We start from the raw sequence: 18,315 nt of genomic DNA on the forward strand, positions 1-18,315 counted from the left end.
TAAGTCACCAGTTAGTTATAAAATTCACATTTCAAGCAACTCCCATGTTACTGTGGCAAAAATCAAGCCAGTTCAGTGGGATTGTTGTCACATGGGTAAGTTGTCACATTGCAATTGTCTTCGTAGGGCGCAAATAAAAAGTGGAATGCTAGTTTCCTTACTTTATGTTAAGGGGTGATGTCCTGTTTGAAGACAGAATAGCCCATTATGAGCTGAGATGAGCACAAATTAATTAAATGCACCCCCCCCCCCCCCCAAAAAAAAAAAAACTTTTTTTTTTTTTTTATCAACATGCTTCTTCCAGATAAAAGTCCTAATGAGATATGTGGACTTGTTAGAACCTATATAGCCAACATGGTAGTTTGGGACAACATGTCTCAGTCATGTTGGTGTTAGTTGTCACATGTGACATTTTGCTACCGCTGGGCCGAAACCTCCCATGTCACAATTTGGTCAATTTCATATTTAGACCGATAAGTAATCCAACGGTTCGACTTGAGCGCCCTGTTCCAAACATCTTTGGTGGTGGTTTGTCTCCACCCAGTGGAGGTTCAAAGGAAAAATAACCCAATCGACACTTCCTTTCCATAACAAAAGTTTTATTAAGAATGTAAAATGATCTACATCATCCTCGTGCACCAACCTGTACGTCCAACGGGCCCTAGACACTAACAACAACCATCGTCCACAAGGTGGCGCCATGCTGAGCAACAACCAAAAACAGGCCAACTTACTCAGAGAGGGCAGGAACAATAATAAGTGTATATACAAGATCATAATATGTAGTGTGTGTTTGCAGGTGTGCAAAGAATTTCTCACTATCGCCATTGTATCAAAGAATATATTGCACTTCAAAGTTGTAAAGTTTAAAGATTTATCTTTCATGGAAGACTAAATTAAGAGCAGGGTGGCAGAGAAACAAGAAACTACTGACTGAACTACACATCAAAATGACTTCCTTGCCATCCTTAAACATTCAGGTGGCATTTATTCAACATGTTGCTTTGGACAAAACACACATTTACATCCCTAACCCTCCTGTTATTTTATGGGTCGATTTGACCTGTTTGAAAAAGAAATAAATAAATAAAAATATCAAAAAATATGTGACTCAGTTTACTCATGTATCAAATCGATTTTCCCCCATGAAATGAATTGAAATGCCGTTAATCCGTTCCAGCGCCAAAAGTGTTTTCATTTTCTATTTTTGTGATTGACTCTTTGTCCTGTTCAATAAACAGCTGAAAGTGTATCTGAAGATCAACCGTAAATTAAATTTTAGCTTGTAACATTCGGCCACGTGACAGCTCGTTGCATGAAAAACTCTTTATGTTGGTGCACTGGCTGTGTGTCGATGTACCACTGAAGTTTTTCAAAATATCTGCATTTTCTATTACTATTTCTATTATTTTAATGCCTAAACATGCACCGGTTCACTTTGACCATTAAAAAAAAGAAAGAAAAGAAGATATAACAGGAGGGTTAAAAATGCTTTTCTTTTGCGCATGGATACATTTTCTCTTTTTACGCTAAAACAGCAGACAACCGGCTCCATTGACCCGAGCTATGAGAATGTGTTGCCATTTATTTTCTGGAGAACAAAACAAAAATCCAAAAAATGGGCCATCTTGCTATTTTTTGTTTGTTTGAAAATGGCACTAGTATAGTAGTGGAGGACAGAACAGGGCAATGTCGTCTCTCGTTGTTGTTTTTGTTGATACCTCAGCTGGTTACCAAGCAACAGAGGCCGAAGAAGCGTCTCTTCCTCTGTCGCACCATCGGGTAGGGAGACAAGTTCAGCAAACTGCTGTCGTCTAGAAGTCACAAGAACACAGGAAAAGTATCGGAAACTAACTTTTATTTCTGCAATTACTGTAGTCAGTTATATTTTTAAACATGTTTTTGTTTCTGTGCCCGTCTATCAAAATATGTCTTTACCTGAAACCTCAGTGATACAAGTGGTACAATGAGGTCATTATTTGACATCGACTTTTATCACGTTATAGTTGGCTACTAAAAATCAAGCCCTCGTCCTAACCCACCTTGGTTCTTGAGTGGTAAAGGCATCGTCTCCCTGAGTTTACTGAGAAGGTTCTTCATTTCCCTCATGTCCCTGCAACACATCAAATAAAAAAATAATTAGATATTGTCCTTTTCATGTTGCATATAAAGTGTGTCTATTTTGGCAAATAAAAAAAAAAAAAATAAAAAATAAAAAAAAAAAAAAAAATAAAAATAAAATAAAAATAAAAAAAATTAAAAATTAAAAATTAAAAATAAAAATAAAAATAAAAATAAAAATAAAAATAAAAATAAAAATAAAAATAAAAATAAAAATAAAAATAAAAATAAAAATAAAAATAAAAAAATAATTGAAAAAATAATAATAAAAAATAAAAATAAAAATTTAAAATAAAAAAAGAATAAAATAAAAATAAAATAAATAAATAAATAAAATAATAAATAAAGGAAATAAAGGAAATAAATGAAATAAATGAAAAAAATAAAAAAATAAAAATAAAATACAATTAATAAAAATAAATAAAATAAATAAAATAAATAAAATAAAACAATCAAAACAGTACTAATTGTTTCCCCCCCAGATCTCACAAACATTTTTTTTCAATAAATCCCCTCCTAACATAAATCAAAAAATAGTTGCCTTAGTATAACGTATACATTAGTCACACTGTTTGCTGGAATATGTGGTTGTCAATATTTTCCATTGCTTCTGATATCAAATTCAATGTGTTGCTAAAAATAAATATAACATCAATGAAATGTAGGGGCAATGTATAAGTAATAAAACGATGAGGTGATTATTCATTACACAATTGAACCATAAAGCATTTTCATCATGGACCTACTTTTCAATGTTTTTTATGTCCGTTGCCACCAGCCATGTGGGTGGAGGGCCGTCGGTGGGCGAGGAGGACGTGTCCTCAAGGATGGGGACGTCCGAGCTCTCCTCGGCCTTCCTGTCCACTGAGGTGAGACTACAGGGATCTTTGCCTGGCACCCCAGAGAAACACATGCTAGGGCCTATGAATGAAGAATAGTTGTTTTTTTGTACATAATACAGTTTCCACTGACACAATAAAGTCAACGTATAGAAAAATGTCAGTGTGTGTGTTTGTTTACCTTTCCTGTGGAGCTGGAGGGAGCCCAGCAAGCAAAAAGACTTGAGCATTTCGGTGATATACATCTCCAAACAGCACTGCAGCTGAATGAAGAGCCTGCAGATCTCTGGGTGAATCTCGCCATCCTCTGGCCTGATGCACATAACAAAGGCATCAGTGATCCATTAAAGGGGACTGATTAGAAACATTGACTTATTACTGTTTGTATACCAATAGTTGGGTCTAAGGAGCGCCCATCCAACAAACAAATGTGAAAGTATGCAAATATTTCAATTGCTACAAATAGTTATGTATTTCTGCACAGCAAAATCAGCAGTGTTAATTAAACACCTGCAGAGTCAAATTCAACACTTTAAAAGTGTTTATACGGGTCCACATGAAATATAGTTAAAACAGTACTTTTGAAAATGTTAGCTTTTTTTTTTACACCGACGGCTTCGTTTCTCAAACAAATCTCGTGCACACGGAAGCATTTCAAGAATTGCGACGCTGAGGATGTTTAACGGCTGTTATGTATATGCCAAGTCTGGAGTGGCGCTGTAGCCACACCAAACTTGTGAGGATACACTGAAACTGAAACTGGCTTTCGTGTGGACGTGGCCGGAGTTAATACAAGCCTGACGATAGTTGAAATTTAACACTAGTTAACACTGGTCAGTGTTGATTTTTTTGGGTTAAAATATCACAGCATCTAGTCGTGTATTTTTTTAACACTCAAACCAAGTTGGTTTCATTAACACTCAAAATGTTAATATTAACAAATGAATGCATTAAATGAACACGGCCAGAGTTGAAAATACCAAACTTTACCAACTCAGTTTTTGCCGTGCTGTCTCTTGTGTGATTAAAAATGACTTCATGTGCTCCTTTTGTCTGAATGTCATTACATCTTTGTAGTGATAATCTATCTATCTATCAACTCCCAAAAATGTAACCCTGAAATTTTAACACTCCATTTTTTGCTGTGTTAACATTAGCCTTCTGCACTTCTGTACAAAATGTATTCACAAATGCATAATAATTTGTCTTTGGTGACGTGACCATACGCCATATATTATATTATTGAGCATTTTGACAAAAGCGCAACAAAAAAAAAGCTCCTCAGCCAAACATAAAACGACATACATTTGACAAATCAACAGCAGAGTTGCTTCTTCATTTTTGCTTGATGATATTGTCCATCTTGAAGTTTGCTTATCTTCCCGAGGACCAGTAATGAAATGCGCTGACATAAAAAGCCCATCAAGTGTGATTTATTTACCCGCTGCTGCCTCATCACCGGCTTTTATGACACTCTGCAGCAGCTTCACACATGCTTCAATCTACAGCAGGTAACTGAGTGAGCACTAAATCACCCACCGGAGAGTGAAAGCACTGAGTGGCACTTGCCACGCACAACCGTGTGTTCTCATGAACACTGAATTGGAAATTGCGCAAATAAATTCAATTGAAAAATATGTTTTTGGCCACCCTCCAATAAATATGCTGTAACAGTCACATTTTTTAAGTCACATTTTACCCCAAAACAGTATAACTTTTGCCATCATTTCAAATACATAAATAATAGATTTTTTTTTTTTCAGTAGCGAAAAAAACGTAAGCTAATCTCGTAGACAGGCCCCCGTGTGCGCGTCGTATCTTCATTTTCGCGCCGGGCCAACTCTAGTCTACCATGTTTTGGAACGCATTACCTTGCTGGGCATTCCGGCAGATGTGGCTTCCGGCGCATTTGGTGACAAAAAGTAGCCACAATTTTAGACTTGCAAAAAACAAAAAACAGGTCTAAGTGGTGGTGCAGGTGTTGTAATGCGATTTTGGTGGATTTGATGAAGGCACACCGAGAGGTCACAGTGAGGTCACATATATCATATTATTGTCAAGAAATGTTTAAAGTAGCACTAAGGAACTTTTCAACCGTAATAAAATATTTTCATAACTTTTCTGATGAAACAGTGACTTAAAACTAGTTGAATGGTACCTTTGCCATGGCCTTAGGGGGTCTGTATCATTTTTATTGGCGCTAAACAACTTCGAGGAGGATGGTAGGAACACTGTCACACAAAAAAACTACAAATGTGCTGACTGCCTTATGGCATACGTTACTTCCTCCTTCCCCATTAGTTACAAAGACAAAAGTAAATTTGAATGTTGACGCACGATTACTGCTTTCTTGGCAGAAGCTACAGAACAACTGAAAAGTTTTGTCTGAGGAGACAAAAAAAAAGGGAAGCTATACCCAGATAGGGTAAACATTGGCATGACTTTCACTTGCTGGCGTGAGCTCAAAAATGAGGCAATGCGCTTGTCCTCGTGGGAAATGTAGTCTTCCTTCAGGCATAACAATACCGCTTTTGTCCATATGGCGCCACCATAATCAACATAAACTGAAAGTTCCTTAGTGTTGCTTTAAGGTTGACTTCCCCTTTAACATTAAAATCCCTGTTAGTTTCGTTGATACTAACAGATAAAAGTTTTCTTCTCTAATGGGGATGAACAAGTGCAAGTGCTGCTAATTGATATGAATGATGTAATGGAAATCATTTTTAAATTGTTGGAGCCAACCCTGGTCTAGACAATATGAATCAAGCAGCAAAATCCAGACGTTTTTTATTCATCTCAAGGGCGGCCATTTTGCCACTTGCTGTCGACTGAAAATGACATCACAGTGGCTCCTGGTTCACGTAGCAACCAATCACAGCTCACCTGTTTTCTGAAACTGAGATGTGATTGGTTGTTACCTGAACCCTGAGCAACTGTGATGTCATTTTCAGTAGTGTCAAAATGGCCACCCCCTTAAAACAGATAAAAATGGCTGGATTTTGCTGTTTAACTCATATTCCACAAACACAACATTATTATTTAAAATTTTTTTTTTTTTTAGGAGTAGGAAAAAAATGACGACGCTCACCCTGCTATCAAGGTGAGACTGTGATGTGCGGCCCTGGCCATCTCGCAGCCTTTGGTTCGAGTCCTCAGCATGTCGGCCCGCAGGTTGGGACAGTCGACGGTGATCTCGCCGATGGAGATCACCAGCTCGCGGTACAGCGCCACCAGCGTGTTGAACTCTTGCACAATCTGTGATGCAAATTGCAACCACATGGTAAACACCACTTCATGGAAAGTCATGTTCATTTGCACATGCATAACCTAAGAGCTGTATTAACAAGTCTGCCTTTAAAAAGAAACTAATGTTCAAATGCATGGTTATAGACCACACTAGTGTATCCCATCTGGCATCTTAATTTTCTCATGATTTTGGATGATGCCAATAATGAAACAGCTCCACACTGTGGGGAAATAAGCACATTACACTTAAAAGTGCTCCACACAAAACTGTGACTCAAACTACAATGAATAAAGACAAAAATAAACAAAACAAATGTTATTTTTGTTGCTCCAGCTCTTACTATTATGATATTTACCAGGTAAAATAATTAAAAATAATGAAATGTAATAAATAAATTAATACAAAATGTAATCAAATAAATAAATACTAATAGTGTACTAATATTAATCATAAAATAAAATGTAAAATAAATAAAGCAGAAATAACCATATATACAATGCAGCCCTACTTTTAAAAATATACACTACTAATTAGGGATGTTCGATGCCACTTTTTTCCCCAGACCCATACCACTATGAGTATTCAATTCTTAAGTAGAGTAATCACCAATACTGATACCACTAATACTTTTGGTATATAAAATCCACCACCAGTCAGATAATTTTAAAGAAAGTCATATCCCAATATAGCATTTTTCCTTAAAATTGCATGAAATTCATGGCTATTTTCTATTCTTCTAATTTTGACTTTCTAGTTCCTGGTCGAAAAACGGCCACAAGAGGGCGCCCGATACTAGTATCGGCCGTAGTCGTATAGTGAAATAAGGCTTGGTATCGCCTGATACCATACCTGATATGGTACTGCTCCTCTAATAATAATAATAATAATAATAATATTATTATTATTATTACTATTACAAAATAAACATATACAAAAGCCACCAGGGAGAAAAAAATTGTACAAGTAGCCTACCTGAAATAAAGGGCTTGATCAAAACAGCTCAGAGGTTGCTTTAATCACTCTGTTGATAATCGATTGTGCTATGTTGACTTTGCACCACCTCAGAGGACCCCCCCCCCCCCCAAAAAAAAAGCTCCACTTGTCTCTGCAGAGAGTTCATTGCACGCAGCCTTACATGACGTTCACTTGACATGCTTCACATACAGTATGTCTCCACATCACATCATCATCATCAAAGCAGTGGACACTCATTCATGCAGTTTTGGAGAGCGATCCTCCCTCCCCTACCCCGCAAAGCCCCAGCACTGCAGCATCCCACTACTCTAAAATGCACATTGTAGTGCAGTACGTCACGCATGCTGCAATTTTGTCATCACATGTGTCATGTGAATGAGCGTGCAGGAAATTGGAAAAGTGCACAGGATGGACGCGTGTCCGCCACCTACCATCCTGCAGTCGGCCACGGCGCGCTGGGCTCTGCGGCTGCTCTCCGTGCTCTCCCGCCGCTGGGGGTCTCGGTAGAGGGGCTTGCCGATCTGGAAGATGGTCCCGGCCGATCTGGGGCGGTTTTTGCGCCCATTCGATGCAGAACTCATGCATACACACCCACTAATAAAACAGTCCTGATACGGAACGATCTCTCCCCGTCTGCTGCACCCCCACCCCCTCTCTCCACCGCCACCTCTCTCCTCCTCCTCCTCTTCTCAACTCTTCACCGTCCTCACGCTATACTCTTGAGTCAAACCTGGCTTATGGCTGTGAGTCTGTTGTCCCCTCACACCCAAACATCACACCGCCTCCCTCGAGTGGGGCCAGATGTGCTCCCGGATGAGAACGGACGATGATGCGCGCCTCTTCTCCGCATCAAGTCACCTTCACTCACAAGCGGGCTCCTCGCTTCGTCTCCTCCTCACGCATCATCCAGCACAACGCGTCCATGTCTTGTGCTTTGCACCGAGCACGACTGGCAGAGGCGGCCGATAAGCATCTGCTGCCTCTTCGCAGCAGTGAAGGCTGCAAACGTCACCGCCTCACTTTTTTTTTTTTTGGGTTGCACTTTGGCGTGCAAATCTGCACATTCATTCACAAATCCCCCCCCCCCCTCCCTCCTAGGTGGGTCCTCCTCTTGTAACCTTGGCGCAGCGTTTTGGGTTAGCATCTCTGTCTTGCAGTCTGGTTCTGTGTTTAAATCTGTGTGGAGTTTTGCATGTTCTCTATGACTTCCTCCCCAAAAAACATGTGTGATGGGATTATTGAAAGCTCTAAATTATCCATGCGGTGTGAATGTGAATGCTTATTTTTCAATATGTGCCTTGCAATTGGTCCGCAACCGGTCCAGGGTGAAACCAGAGGTGAGGAGAGCATCTGAGGTTGTTGCTTGGTCCTTTCTTCCCGATGCAGCGACCTCACTGGCAGTGATGATTCCTATAGATTTATTGCTGCACTATTCCTCAAATTGATTCACATTAAAGGATTTATTTTTGCTGCATTATACAGTGAAGAGCTCGTGAGTTGCTTATGAATTCATAGCTTAAGGAATCGAGAATTATGCAGGAAATGATCCAATCCCATTGAGTTTGTCTTTGTTCTATATCCTAGCGATGTATTGTGACAGCCAAAAGAATTAAATGCTCTTCTTCCACTGGAAGGCAGAACATATAATAGACTTGTTGTTGCCATTCATAGAAGCGAAAATTCATGTCTTCCTGCGAGTATTTCAGTTATATACATATTTAAACAGTATTTCAGTATTGATACTTTTGGTGACATTTTTTTTGATGGTGTGCCGTAAGATTTTTGTAATGCAAAATGGGTGCCTTGGCTCAGTCAAGGTTGGGAAACAATTCAAGTATCGTTTTAATTATATAACTCTGTCACAGTAAATTCTAGTTAGCGCAAGTGTACCTAATATTATGTCCCCTTGTATTTTAGTGACTGTGGATCATGCAGTTTCAATGAGGGATAGAACATGTTGTTTATCATGTGCACACAAGAGAATATTGCACGCCCAAATGCCTCCTACACAATATACCCTTTCAATCGTTTATTAATGGCTGATAACAAGCCGACACTGCCGCTGTTTTCCCTCCACTCAACATCCCACATGCTTGTCTCCACTGTAAAGCAAACGGCTTAGTCTCATATACAGTATCGTCGTTTTTTTTCATTATTATCATTATCATCATCAACACATAATCATCATCATCATTACATCCTCATCTTCATCATCATCATCATCATCATCATCATCAGAGTATCATCATCTTCATCATCATGATCATCACGATCATCATGTTCATCATCATTACATCATCATCATCATCCTCCTCATCATCATCAGAGTATCATCCTCTTAATCATCATGATGATCATCACGATCATCTTCATCATCATCATCTTCATCATCATGATCATCATCATCATCATCATCATCAGAGTATCATCATCTTCATCATCATGATCATCACGATCATCATCTTCATCATCATGTTCATCATCATTACATCATCATCATCATTGTCATCATCCTCCTCCTCATCATCATCAGAGTATCATCCTCTTAATCATCATGATCATGATGATCATCATGATCATCTTCATCATCATCATCTTCATCATCATCATCATCAGTGTATCATCCTCCTCCTCCTCATCATCATCATCAGAGTATCATCCTCTTCATCATCATGATCATGATGATCATCACGATCATCATCTTCATCATCATCATCATCATTACATCATCCTCATCATCATCATCAGTGTATCATCCTCATCATCATTACCAGAGTATTATCCTCTTCATCATCATCATCATCATGATCATCATCTTCATCATCATCATCATCAGTGTATCATCTTCTTTATCATCATTAACTTCATCATCATCATTACATCATTATCATCATCATCATCATCAGTGTATCATCCTCTTTATCATCATTAACTTCATCATCATCATTACATCATTATCATCATCATCATCATCATCATCATCAGTGTATCATCCTCTTCATCATCATGATCATGATGATCATCACCTTCATCATCATCATCATTACATCATTATCATCATCATCATCATCATCATCATCAGTGTATCATCCTCTTCATCATCATGATCATGATGATCATCACCTTCATCATCATCATCATTACATCATCATCAGTGTATCATCCTCATCCTCATTATTACATCATCATCGTCATCATCATCATCAGTGTATCATCCTCTTTATCATCATTATCATCATCATCATTATCTTCATCATCATCATTACATCATCATCATTACATCATTATCATCATCATCATCAGTGTATCATCCTCTTCATCATCATGATCAACATCATCATTATAATCACCAGGCTGTCAAAAAGAGGGGAAAAAGAGGTAACAGAGGATGCAAAATACAAAGAAGCCGACAATCCAGTTGACGGAGTAAATGTAAATGATGACCATATCCATGTCAAAGTGCCACCCGCGGGCGTCGTCGTCAAAGTCCAACGCGTTAAGATGGAAGCCGCCTCCTGCGCGGGGCAACTGATGCCGCGCCCCGGGGCTGGACGGCCTCCTGAAACCTAGATGGAGGAAGACAAATTTGATTTGCTGCAAAGTTGTAGTTGGAACCTCTAAGATTGAAGGTGGTCCACCTCTCGTTTGTTCTAACCAGCCAGTGTCAATATTTTTTAATAACAAATTCAATTTGAAATCAGAAGCCAAAGAAAATAGTTGTAAGCAAATTTTTAAGCTTCAGCTATTATCCAAACATTTGAAAAGGAGTCACTTGCACATTTGAAACGCATTTTATCAGTCAATTGCATGTGGGCCGCCGGGATCGGCTCCAGTTTACCCGTCACCTAAATGAGGACAAGAAAATGGGTGGATGAATGGAGTTTATGAACAGGATTCTATTAGGGTTTCCCAGCAGTTCTGTTGTTGGTTTGTGCTCTAGCGAGCGCCATTGGAGATTTAGATCCCATGCTACATTTAGACGTTGATATTTTTCCTTTTAGTGAACGGCAAACAATTACCTCCAAAGAGTCTGAAGAGTTTTCTGCAGCTTGGCAGAGGCCATTTGGCACAACTCGCTTTCTGGAAGTTCTGTTTCCGACACGCATACTCCTTCGGGAAGAAAGTCCTTGCCATTTGGTTTAACTCTGTAAAAAATAAAATAAAAATCCAGATACTGTATGAGATGAATATGATTCATTTAGTATAATCCGAACAGTATGATGCATGACAAGACTCTCATCCTCCTGTGTCTGTGTGACCTTGCCTCGGCTAATCAACACAAGTGCTAAATTATCATCATCATCATCATCATCATCATCATCATCATCATCATCATCATCATCATCATCATCTAATCACCAACAAGAGCTCTCGCCTTTGTGGTTATATTTTCCTTGTGACCACATCCTCTCTGAGTTTGTATGGATACGGAAACTATAAAACAAAACCACTGTGGTTCATCCCATGCCATTACTTATTTACCGATTAATGTGTGTCATCAATCACATTTTTTTTTTTGGGGTGAAAAAAGTAACTGTAGATTTTTAAAAGAATATATTTTCAAGGCAAATTATGTGGGGTTTTAAAAATATTGTTTATTTATATATATATATATATATATATATATATATATATATATATATATAAAATATTTTCCCTGATTAAAAAGTTGCATTTATGGATTAAAAAGTCATAAATTTACATAGTGTTTTAAATATATTTGAGGTAAAAAAAAAAAGAAGAAGTATAATTATTTGATTAAAGTAATATATTTTTGAAGAAAGAGAACATCATGATTTGGAGATTAGATTGTATAATGTGAATAAATGAGTAAAATAATCATATCAGAGGAGCAATAAAGTGCAGACTGAGGAAATAACTTTAATTTTCCACTGTTAGAGTCCGCTTACAATGAGATAGTGACCCACTCAATCCGGCAGATGAAGCTGTTGTGAAAAAAGAATAATGTTTTTTTCAGCTTTTAGTCATTCGCATTACCTTCAGGACTAGTGCAACAGCAGCCCACGAAGGAGCCAGATGGGCATGTTTAAGATCGTTTTAGCTGTCCTGATTACCTTTTGTGAAAAAGGCTAATATGATTTTAGCTCATGTATTGAATGTCATTAGATTGTGCAAGTGTACCTAATGTTGTGAGTGCATACATTACATGCATGCCCCCCCCCCCCATATTAAAACCACAATATTCATCATCAAAAAATAGACAAATAAAAATAACTGTTTGTCTTATCTGGTGCCACTCTGCCCCTTTGGGACGCACACCTGCAGCTGTCCACCCCCCTCCTGCCTCCCCTGGACTTCATAAAACATCGTTGACCGCGGCCTCACCCTTCTGAAAGAAGACATGCGTGATGATGGTCCTGCAGAGGGGGCAGGGCGTGCTGGCGGGACAATTCTTGGCCAGCGTCCTCAGGCAAGGTTCGCAGAAGATGTGCTTGCATGGCTGACACATGTACGGGCTGAAGTAGACGTCCAGGCACACGGCGCACACGTAACCCTCCTTGGTCACGTCCTCTTCGTCCTCGTCGCTGCCGCTGCTGCTAGCGCTACCTGTGGAACCCTGTCAACAAGAGCAGAGAGAGATGAGAGGAATGAAATGAGTTTCATAGTTCCTTTAACGCCACAATTTTTTTAACGAGCGATTAATGACCGCCCCTTACTTGGAAAGCCTGTACTGGGGGAATGCCAATCGCAACGCAGCAGACACGTCCATGTTAAAGTTTAGCAGTAAGAAATTAAAAAATAATGCATATATTTGTGGAGTCTGGGGTCAAGTTGTATTTTACAATTTTAAAAACATGTGCAGAATTTCACAAGTTACATCATGTTAAAGATTAGATAGCTCTTAACTCATTCACTGCCATTGACGGCTATAGACGTCAAAAATTCATTCTAATTATTTGTAGTAGTTTAACATATTTTTTCCACTTCTGTTAACAAGAGTGTGAAAACCTAGATTTTTTTTATTCTTCATTTAGAAAAGATATAACATTTTTGATTAACCGTGAGTTAACTAGTGAAGTCATGCGATTAATTACAATTAAAAATTGCCTGGCGACCCTAGTTTTTAATAATCTTTTTTTTTGTTTTATCTCGTCTGGCAATTACATTTTTTAATTGCAATTAATCACATGACTTCAATAATTAAGTCATGATTAATCATACATTTTATACCTGTTCTAAATGTTCCCCCCAATTTTTTTTTAGGTTTTCATACACTTAATAACAAAAGTAGAAAAAGTGGGAAACTACTAGAAACAGTTCAAATGAATTTTTGACGTCTATAGCTGTCAATGGCAGTGAATGAGTTAATATGAAAAGAAAAATGCACTGAGCTATCACCATCCTAAAAATGCAATTATGCCATCTAGTGGCAGAAAAATGGCCAACACTAATCAGTATCACACTCGTTCTTTACTGTACAGTACATCTTTTTAATTTTAAATATATTTTATTAATTATTATTAAATGTATTAATGACTAAAAGATGAAGCCATATTTCTAGTAGTTTAACATTTTTTTCCACTTTTATGTTAACAAGAGTAAGAAAAACTTAAATACATTTTATTGTACATTTTATTATACATTTAGAACAGATATAAATTTTGCTATTAATCGTGAGTTAACTATTGAAGTCATGTGATTAATTACGATTAAAATTTTGAATCGCCTGACACCCCTAACATATATATATATAATCTATACATTTCTTTATTATTATTATTATTATTATTATGACAGGTGAGGCTTTTAAGCATTAGCACTATGGAATATCCGAACTCCTCCTGGGAATGTAAACACATCGGTATCCTCTGTTAGTGTGGAGGTTGATGTGCTTTGAGTTTTGTCTCTGTTATTTGACACCCACATGTGCAAGATAATATGTGTGGTTGAAAGGTATCATGTCAGGTGAGATTTTCGCAGAGTGAGAGTGTCGCTAATGTTTTCTCACATCTGGCTCTTCATTAGAGTGCGAGGCAAGCAGAGGGACTGTTCAAATGGTTGCTTATGGCATCTTTTTAACCTGGTTTGCATCTGTTTCCACAGCCCCACCCCCACAATCCTGCTCATCTCCCCTTGGGCCAACCCTCTCAAGAGCATACACACACGCACAGTCGCGCATGCACACACACGCACACACACACACACTCCAACTGACAGCCAGAACTTCATCCGGAAAGATGCGCCCGGCCTCATTGTGGCGACATCTGCCCCTCGAGTCTCCCCGCTTCACCTTGAAATAATGCCACATCCACACAAGTGACACCTGTTGACTCCTCACACTTGAGTGGAGGAAGGGGTGCTTCCAGAGTAATTACCGCTTCAAGCTCTCGGGGGGAAGGCCCTGGCAGCGGCATCACACCCTCCCAAGGTGTGTCATTAACACACCTGACCAATGCAATCGATGGCAGCGCGCCGTGGAATAATTCCTGTGGGGAACTCATTGCTTTAACCTCGGCGAACAGAGGGTGGTCTAACAATTGTCAAATAGTTTCAGTTGGGTCAGCAGTGATTCATGTTTTGGTTAAAAGTGTCTTTTTGTAGCCTGATGGCTCACATTTCCACCCTTCCATTCCTTTTTGAGAGTGCTTGTACTCATTCTTTGTATTGCAACTTACAGTACTGCACATTCAGAATTGGTGTCAGTAAGGTGGGGCTTTAGGACCCAGATGCGGGAAGGCAGAGGTGCAGTCCAAAAAAGAGGTTTTAATTTCTAATCAAAAAGCTAACTTCAAAGTGCAAAATAAACAGAACTAACAAAACATGAAGCTAAACATGGCAAAACAACTTAGGCAAAACTAACAGCATGACATGGATCCTGATAAGGCAAAAAGGTCAGCGTGACATGGCGAATGACTTACGACAGTGGCAACAATGAACCGACACAGACAGGGGGGAGACAACCGACTAAATACACCAACACTAATGACATAACAAGACACACCTGGCTGAGGGCACTGATTGGATGACACATGAGGGTAATGGGGAAAGGTGGACACAATCAGGGATCAGGGTTGACAAAGACACCAAACAAGGAAGGGCAAGTGACCTGAAACGAGAGGAGTCAGACTTTTCACAATAAAACAGGAAATGACAAGACAAGGGGAAAACACAAGGAAAACAGAAGCTAAACATGACAGGGAGTAAACAAGACTGAAAATAAACATGACAATTGGACATGTTGTAGGAGGTTCAGTGGGAAATTTAGATTTTTTAAAATTGTATTCTATTTATTTTTACATTAGGCATAATAGGCAACATGTTACAAATTTGTTTAGCACATCTGCCACACAGTTCTGAGGTTGTAATTAGGGGTGGGAATCTCACAAGTCGATTCAATTCAGATTTTTGGATCTGCGATTTGATTCACCTCAATTCAAACTCAACCTAACAATACTTTTGTTACAGTATCAAGCCGTTTATTACACTCCAGTTAAGGTTAACTGTAAATCTAAACACACTAAACGAAGAAAATTACACACTTAAATGCAAACACACTTTGTTTAGCTTGTTACCCGAACGTAGCTAGCTCAAGGCTAACGGACAACGGAAAGCGCCATTGACTCGCTAATGCTAATTAGCGCGCTACTCGCGGCACTTTTATCACTCAAAAAACGGCTATTCATACAAAAACGTTTCAGAAATGTATACAGAGAAGGATCTTAACATTACTCATCAAAAGTCCAAAATGTTTTGAAAAGGTTGTGGTTTAAGATTCAGGGTTAATTAAGTCATCTTCTAGATTGATTGAGTGATTGTTTGAAAATTTAATTGTTCGTATATGATTCCATTCTGTAGAAGATGCAAATCACAACCTGCTCTTTTGTTTGTTTTTGTTCGTGAAGAGGTCAGCACAGCCGAGCCGCATCATTCACGCACACACGAGCCCATTTCAGGCTGGGCTCAATTCAATGCTTTTTGAGATGAGATGCGTGCATGCCGACCACTGGACAACCACAGACTGCTTGCATGCATAAGAAGCCGTCGGAATCATTCTAATTTCACTTGCAAATTTTTTGCTCTAATGTTGACTCAAAATGTTTTGCCTCAAATTGTAACTTGAGCTTATGAAATCTTCAATATATTGTACACTACTCGATGGATTCATAACATTGTGAAATATTTCATTCCATATTTCATTTTAACCCTGGAGAACCCAAGAACCCTTTTCTTCTTTGGAAAATTATGAATTATACATTAAATGACTGCTATAAGTTCACTGAACACCAAAATATATGTTTTTTCAATTTTAACCCTTATTTTTTGAACTAGCTCAGAGTTGCTAATTTATCAAAAAATATATATATAACATACTTCTGGGCATTCTGCAACATGATATGAAATAGATTAACAAAAAAAACACAATTTTACCATCTGATGGTTTGCTGAGAAGATGGTTTTGTTTGGATTGATTTCCAGCTCAACAAAACAGCATGTTGACAGCCATCTTGTCACCACCACTCTGGCTCATGTAAGTGCAATATTCATCCACTAGATGGCCCCATGCAGGGGTCAGAAGTGGCACTCTGGACTTTTGAATTTAAATTTGTAAAAAAAAAAGGTCTTTGTTATTTGAGTAGCAGAATTTATAGGGGCCAAATTTGACCCCGTGGAAGAAAACTCAACAAATGAGATCATTTTACACCAAGATGTGCAATCAATCTTAATGATAATGTGAAATGCCATAGATGCTAATGCTAGCAAAGCTGTTAATTATATACTTTCAAACAACTGCTACAAGAGCACACGGCAATGCTCATATTCAGGCATATACATTCTTTTTACTGTGTAGCCACAGTGAATATTAAAATGTCAGCGACAACAAAATAAAGATTTCTCTGAAGTGTGTGGATCACCTGCATCTGACTTTGCCTCCATCGCTCCTTCCTCCTCTGCCTGCGCCTCACACACTTGACTCTCTTCCTCTCCCGCTTGCTCATCCTTCTCTCCGGCCTTCCGGCCCAAGATGGGCCCGTCACGTCCATCACACCGCTGCCCCCTTCCTCTCCTTCTTCCTTCTCATCCAGCTGGCTCTCCTCACCTTCGTTCGGCAAAGTCCGTGACAAGCCTGCAGCTGTCCTCACCTGGTCCTCCACCTGGAGCGGGTCTCTGCTAGGAGGGCCCGAAAAGATGGGTGATCCGGTTCCAATGGAGGTGAGGGATCGGGATGAACGCCTCACGGCTGCTTGTGGATGCTGAAGACTGGTTTTATTCACGATGGAGCTTCTGCTTGGCATTGTGTTCGACCCCTCCGCGGATTCCGCTCCATCCGAACCAGAGCTGGATAGGCTCTCCGTGCTTCCTCCTGACCCACTGCCATCATTTTCAATACTGACGTTCTTCCTGAGTCTTCCTCTTCTCTCCCAACTTCTCGTATGTCTTCCTTCATCTCCATCCCGTCTCGTCTCTCCGTGGACTTTCCTTCCCGGAAGCGCAGGTCGCAGAAGTCGCTCCACGCGGGTGCCGCTTTCAGTCCCACCGCTGACCCCCACACGGGAGCTCATGGCTGCACCTTCAAGCCCCGTCGACGCTCTCCTACTTCATCCTCACATTTCTCTCACTTCTTCTTCTTCGAGCTGATTTTGAGCAGACAGGGATGCTTCCAGTGTACAGGTGGTGAACCCTGAAGCCCCCCCCCTTGCTCTTGCCCCTCTAAACAGACTATGAGTGATCCCGCTGGGATGTTCCATGTTGCAAGCACAAAAAAGTCCGCCACCCTACACAGTGCCTGCCCTCTTGTTACAATAGATTACGTTGGATGGGGCCTGGTCGTGGTCCCTTTGTGTCCCTTTGTGGTCCACAGAATACAACACAAGTTGGGAAGAGAAGGGGGGGGGGGGGGGGGTCGTCATATGCAGTCAGCTTTTTCCTAACTATAGAATACAAAGTGTGGATAGTGTGGATGACATCATTAGCATAGAAAAATTAATTAATTAATTAAATTATTTTTTTAAAAAATGGCATAGAAAAGAAAATATCAACAATAATATTTTTTAAAGTTTTTAAAGTTTGCCATAGAAGCACCCCAAAATATATAATAATAGCAATAGAAAAAATAAGATATTGATAAATACATTTAAAAAAAAGGAAACTTGGTCATGTAACAAACTAATT

At 39.2% G+C, this 18,315-nt stretch overlaps 2 protein-coding genes across 4 annotated transcripts; both read right to left on the reverse strand.

Annotated features, from left to right (window-relative positions):
- Positions 1 to 582: 582 nt before the first annotated feature.
- rgs7bpa (regulator of G protein signaling 7 binding protein a) lies at positions 583 to 7,813 on the reverse strand. 2 transcript variants are annotated; one of them, XM_077560198.1, is made up of 6 exons: positions 7,614 to 7,813; positions 6,049 to 6,215; positions 3,142 to 3,272; positions 2,868 to 3,012; positions 2,043 to 2,113; positions 583 to 1,814 (listed from the first exon to the last, which is right to left on the reverse strand). In XM_077560198.1, exons 1-6 carry the CDS (start codon positions 7,761 to 7,763, stop codon positions 1,723 to 1,725), a joined length of 756 nt encoding a protein of 251 aa, XP_077416324.1. In that variant the 5' UTR covers positions 7,764 to 7,813; the 3' UTR covers positions 583 to 1,722. The 2 variants fall into 2 exon arrangements, with proteins under 2 accessions (XP_077416324.1, XP_077416323.1); XM_077560197.1 differs by having other exon boundaries at positions 2,868 to 3,042.
- A 1,437-nt stretch (positions 7,814 to 9,250) lies between these two features.
- Positions 9,251 to 17,985, reverse strand: rnf180a (ring finger protein 180a). 2 transcript variants are annotated; one of them, XR_013293331.1, is made up of 5 exons: positions 17,058 to 17,985; positions 12,529 to 12,760; positions 11,202 to 11,327; positions 10,209 to 10,748; positions 10,166 to 10,178 (listed from the first exon to the last, which is right to left on the reverse strand). XR_013293331.1 is itself a non-coding variant. In XM_077560279.1 (4 exons), exons 1-4 carry the CDS (start codon positions 17,703 to 17,705, stop codon positions 10,540 to 10,542), a joined length of 1,215 nt encoding a protein of 404 aa, XP_077416405.1. In that variant the 5' UTR covers positions 17,706 to 17,985; the 3' UTR covers positions 9,251 to 10,539. The 2 variants fall into 2 exon arrangements, 1 of the variants encoding a protein (XP_077416405.1); XM_077560279.1 differs by having other exon boundaries at positions 9,251 to 10,748.
- Positions 17,986 to 18,315: the final 330 nt, after the last annotated feature.

Source organism: Vanacampus margaritifer, chromosome 3 (genome assembly GCF_051991255.1).
Source record: "Vanacampus margaritifer isolate UIUO_Vmar chromosome 3, RoL_Vmar_1.0, whole genome shotgun sequence".
NCBI classification, from domain to species: domain Eukaryota; kingdom Metazoa; phylum Chordata; class Actinopteri; order Syngnathiformes; family Syngnathidae; genus Vanacampus; species Vanacampus margaritifer.

Coding starts and splice junctions, on each gene's coding strand:
- rgs7bpa (XM_077560197.1), bottom strand. CDS start 7,763: ATGAGTTCTGCATCGAATGGGCGCAAAAACCGCCCCAGATCGGCCGGG. Junction 3,043..3,141: donor CCTCCAGCTCCACAGGAAAG/GTAAACAAACAC, acceptor CTTCATTCATAG/GCCCTAGCATGTGTTTCTCT. Junction 2,114..2,867: donor GACATAAAAAACATTGAAAA/GTAGGTCCATGA, acceptor GATGTGTTGCAG/GGACATGAGGGAAATGAAGA.
- rnf180a (XM_077560279.1), bottom strand. CDS start 17,705: ATGAGCTCCCGTGTGGGGGTCAGCGGTGGGACTGAAAGCGGCACCCGC. Junction 12,761..17,057: donor GGAGGCAAAGTCAGATGCAG/GTGATCCACACA, acceptor TCTTGTTGACAG/GGTTCCACAGGTAGCGCTAG. Junction 11,328..12,528: donor GCATGTCTTCTTTCAGAAGG/GTGAGGCCGCGG, acceptor TATTTTTTACAG/AGTTAAACCAAATGGCAAGG.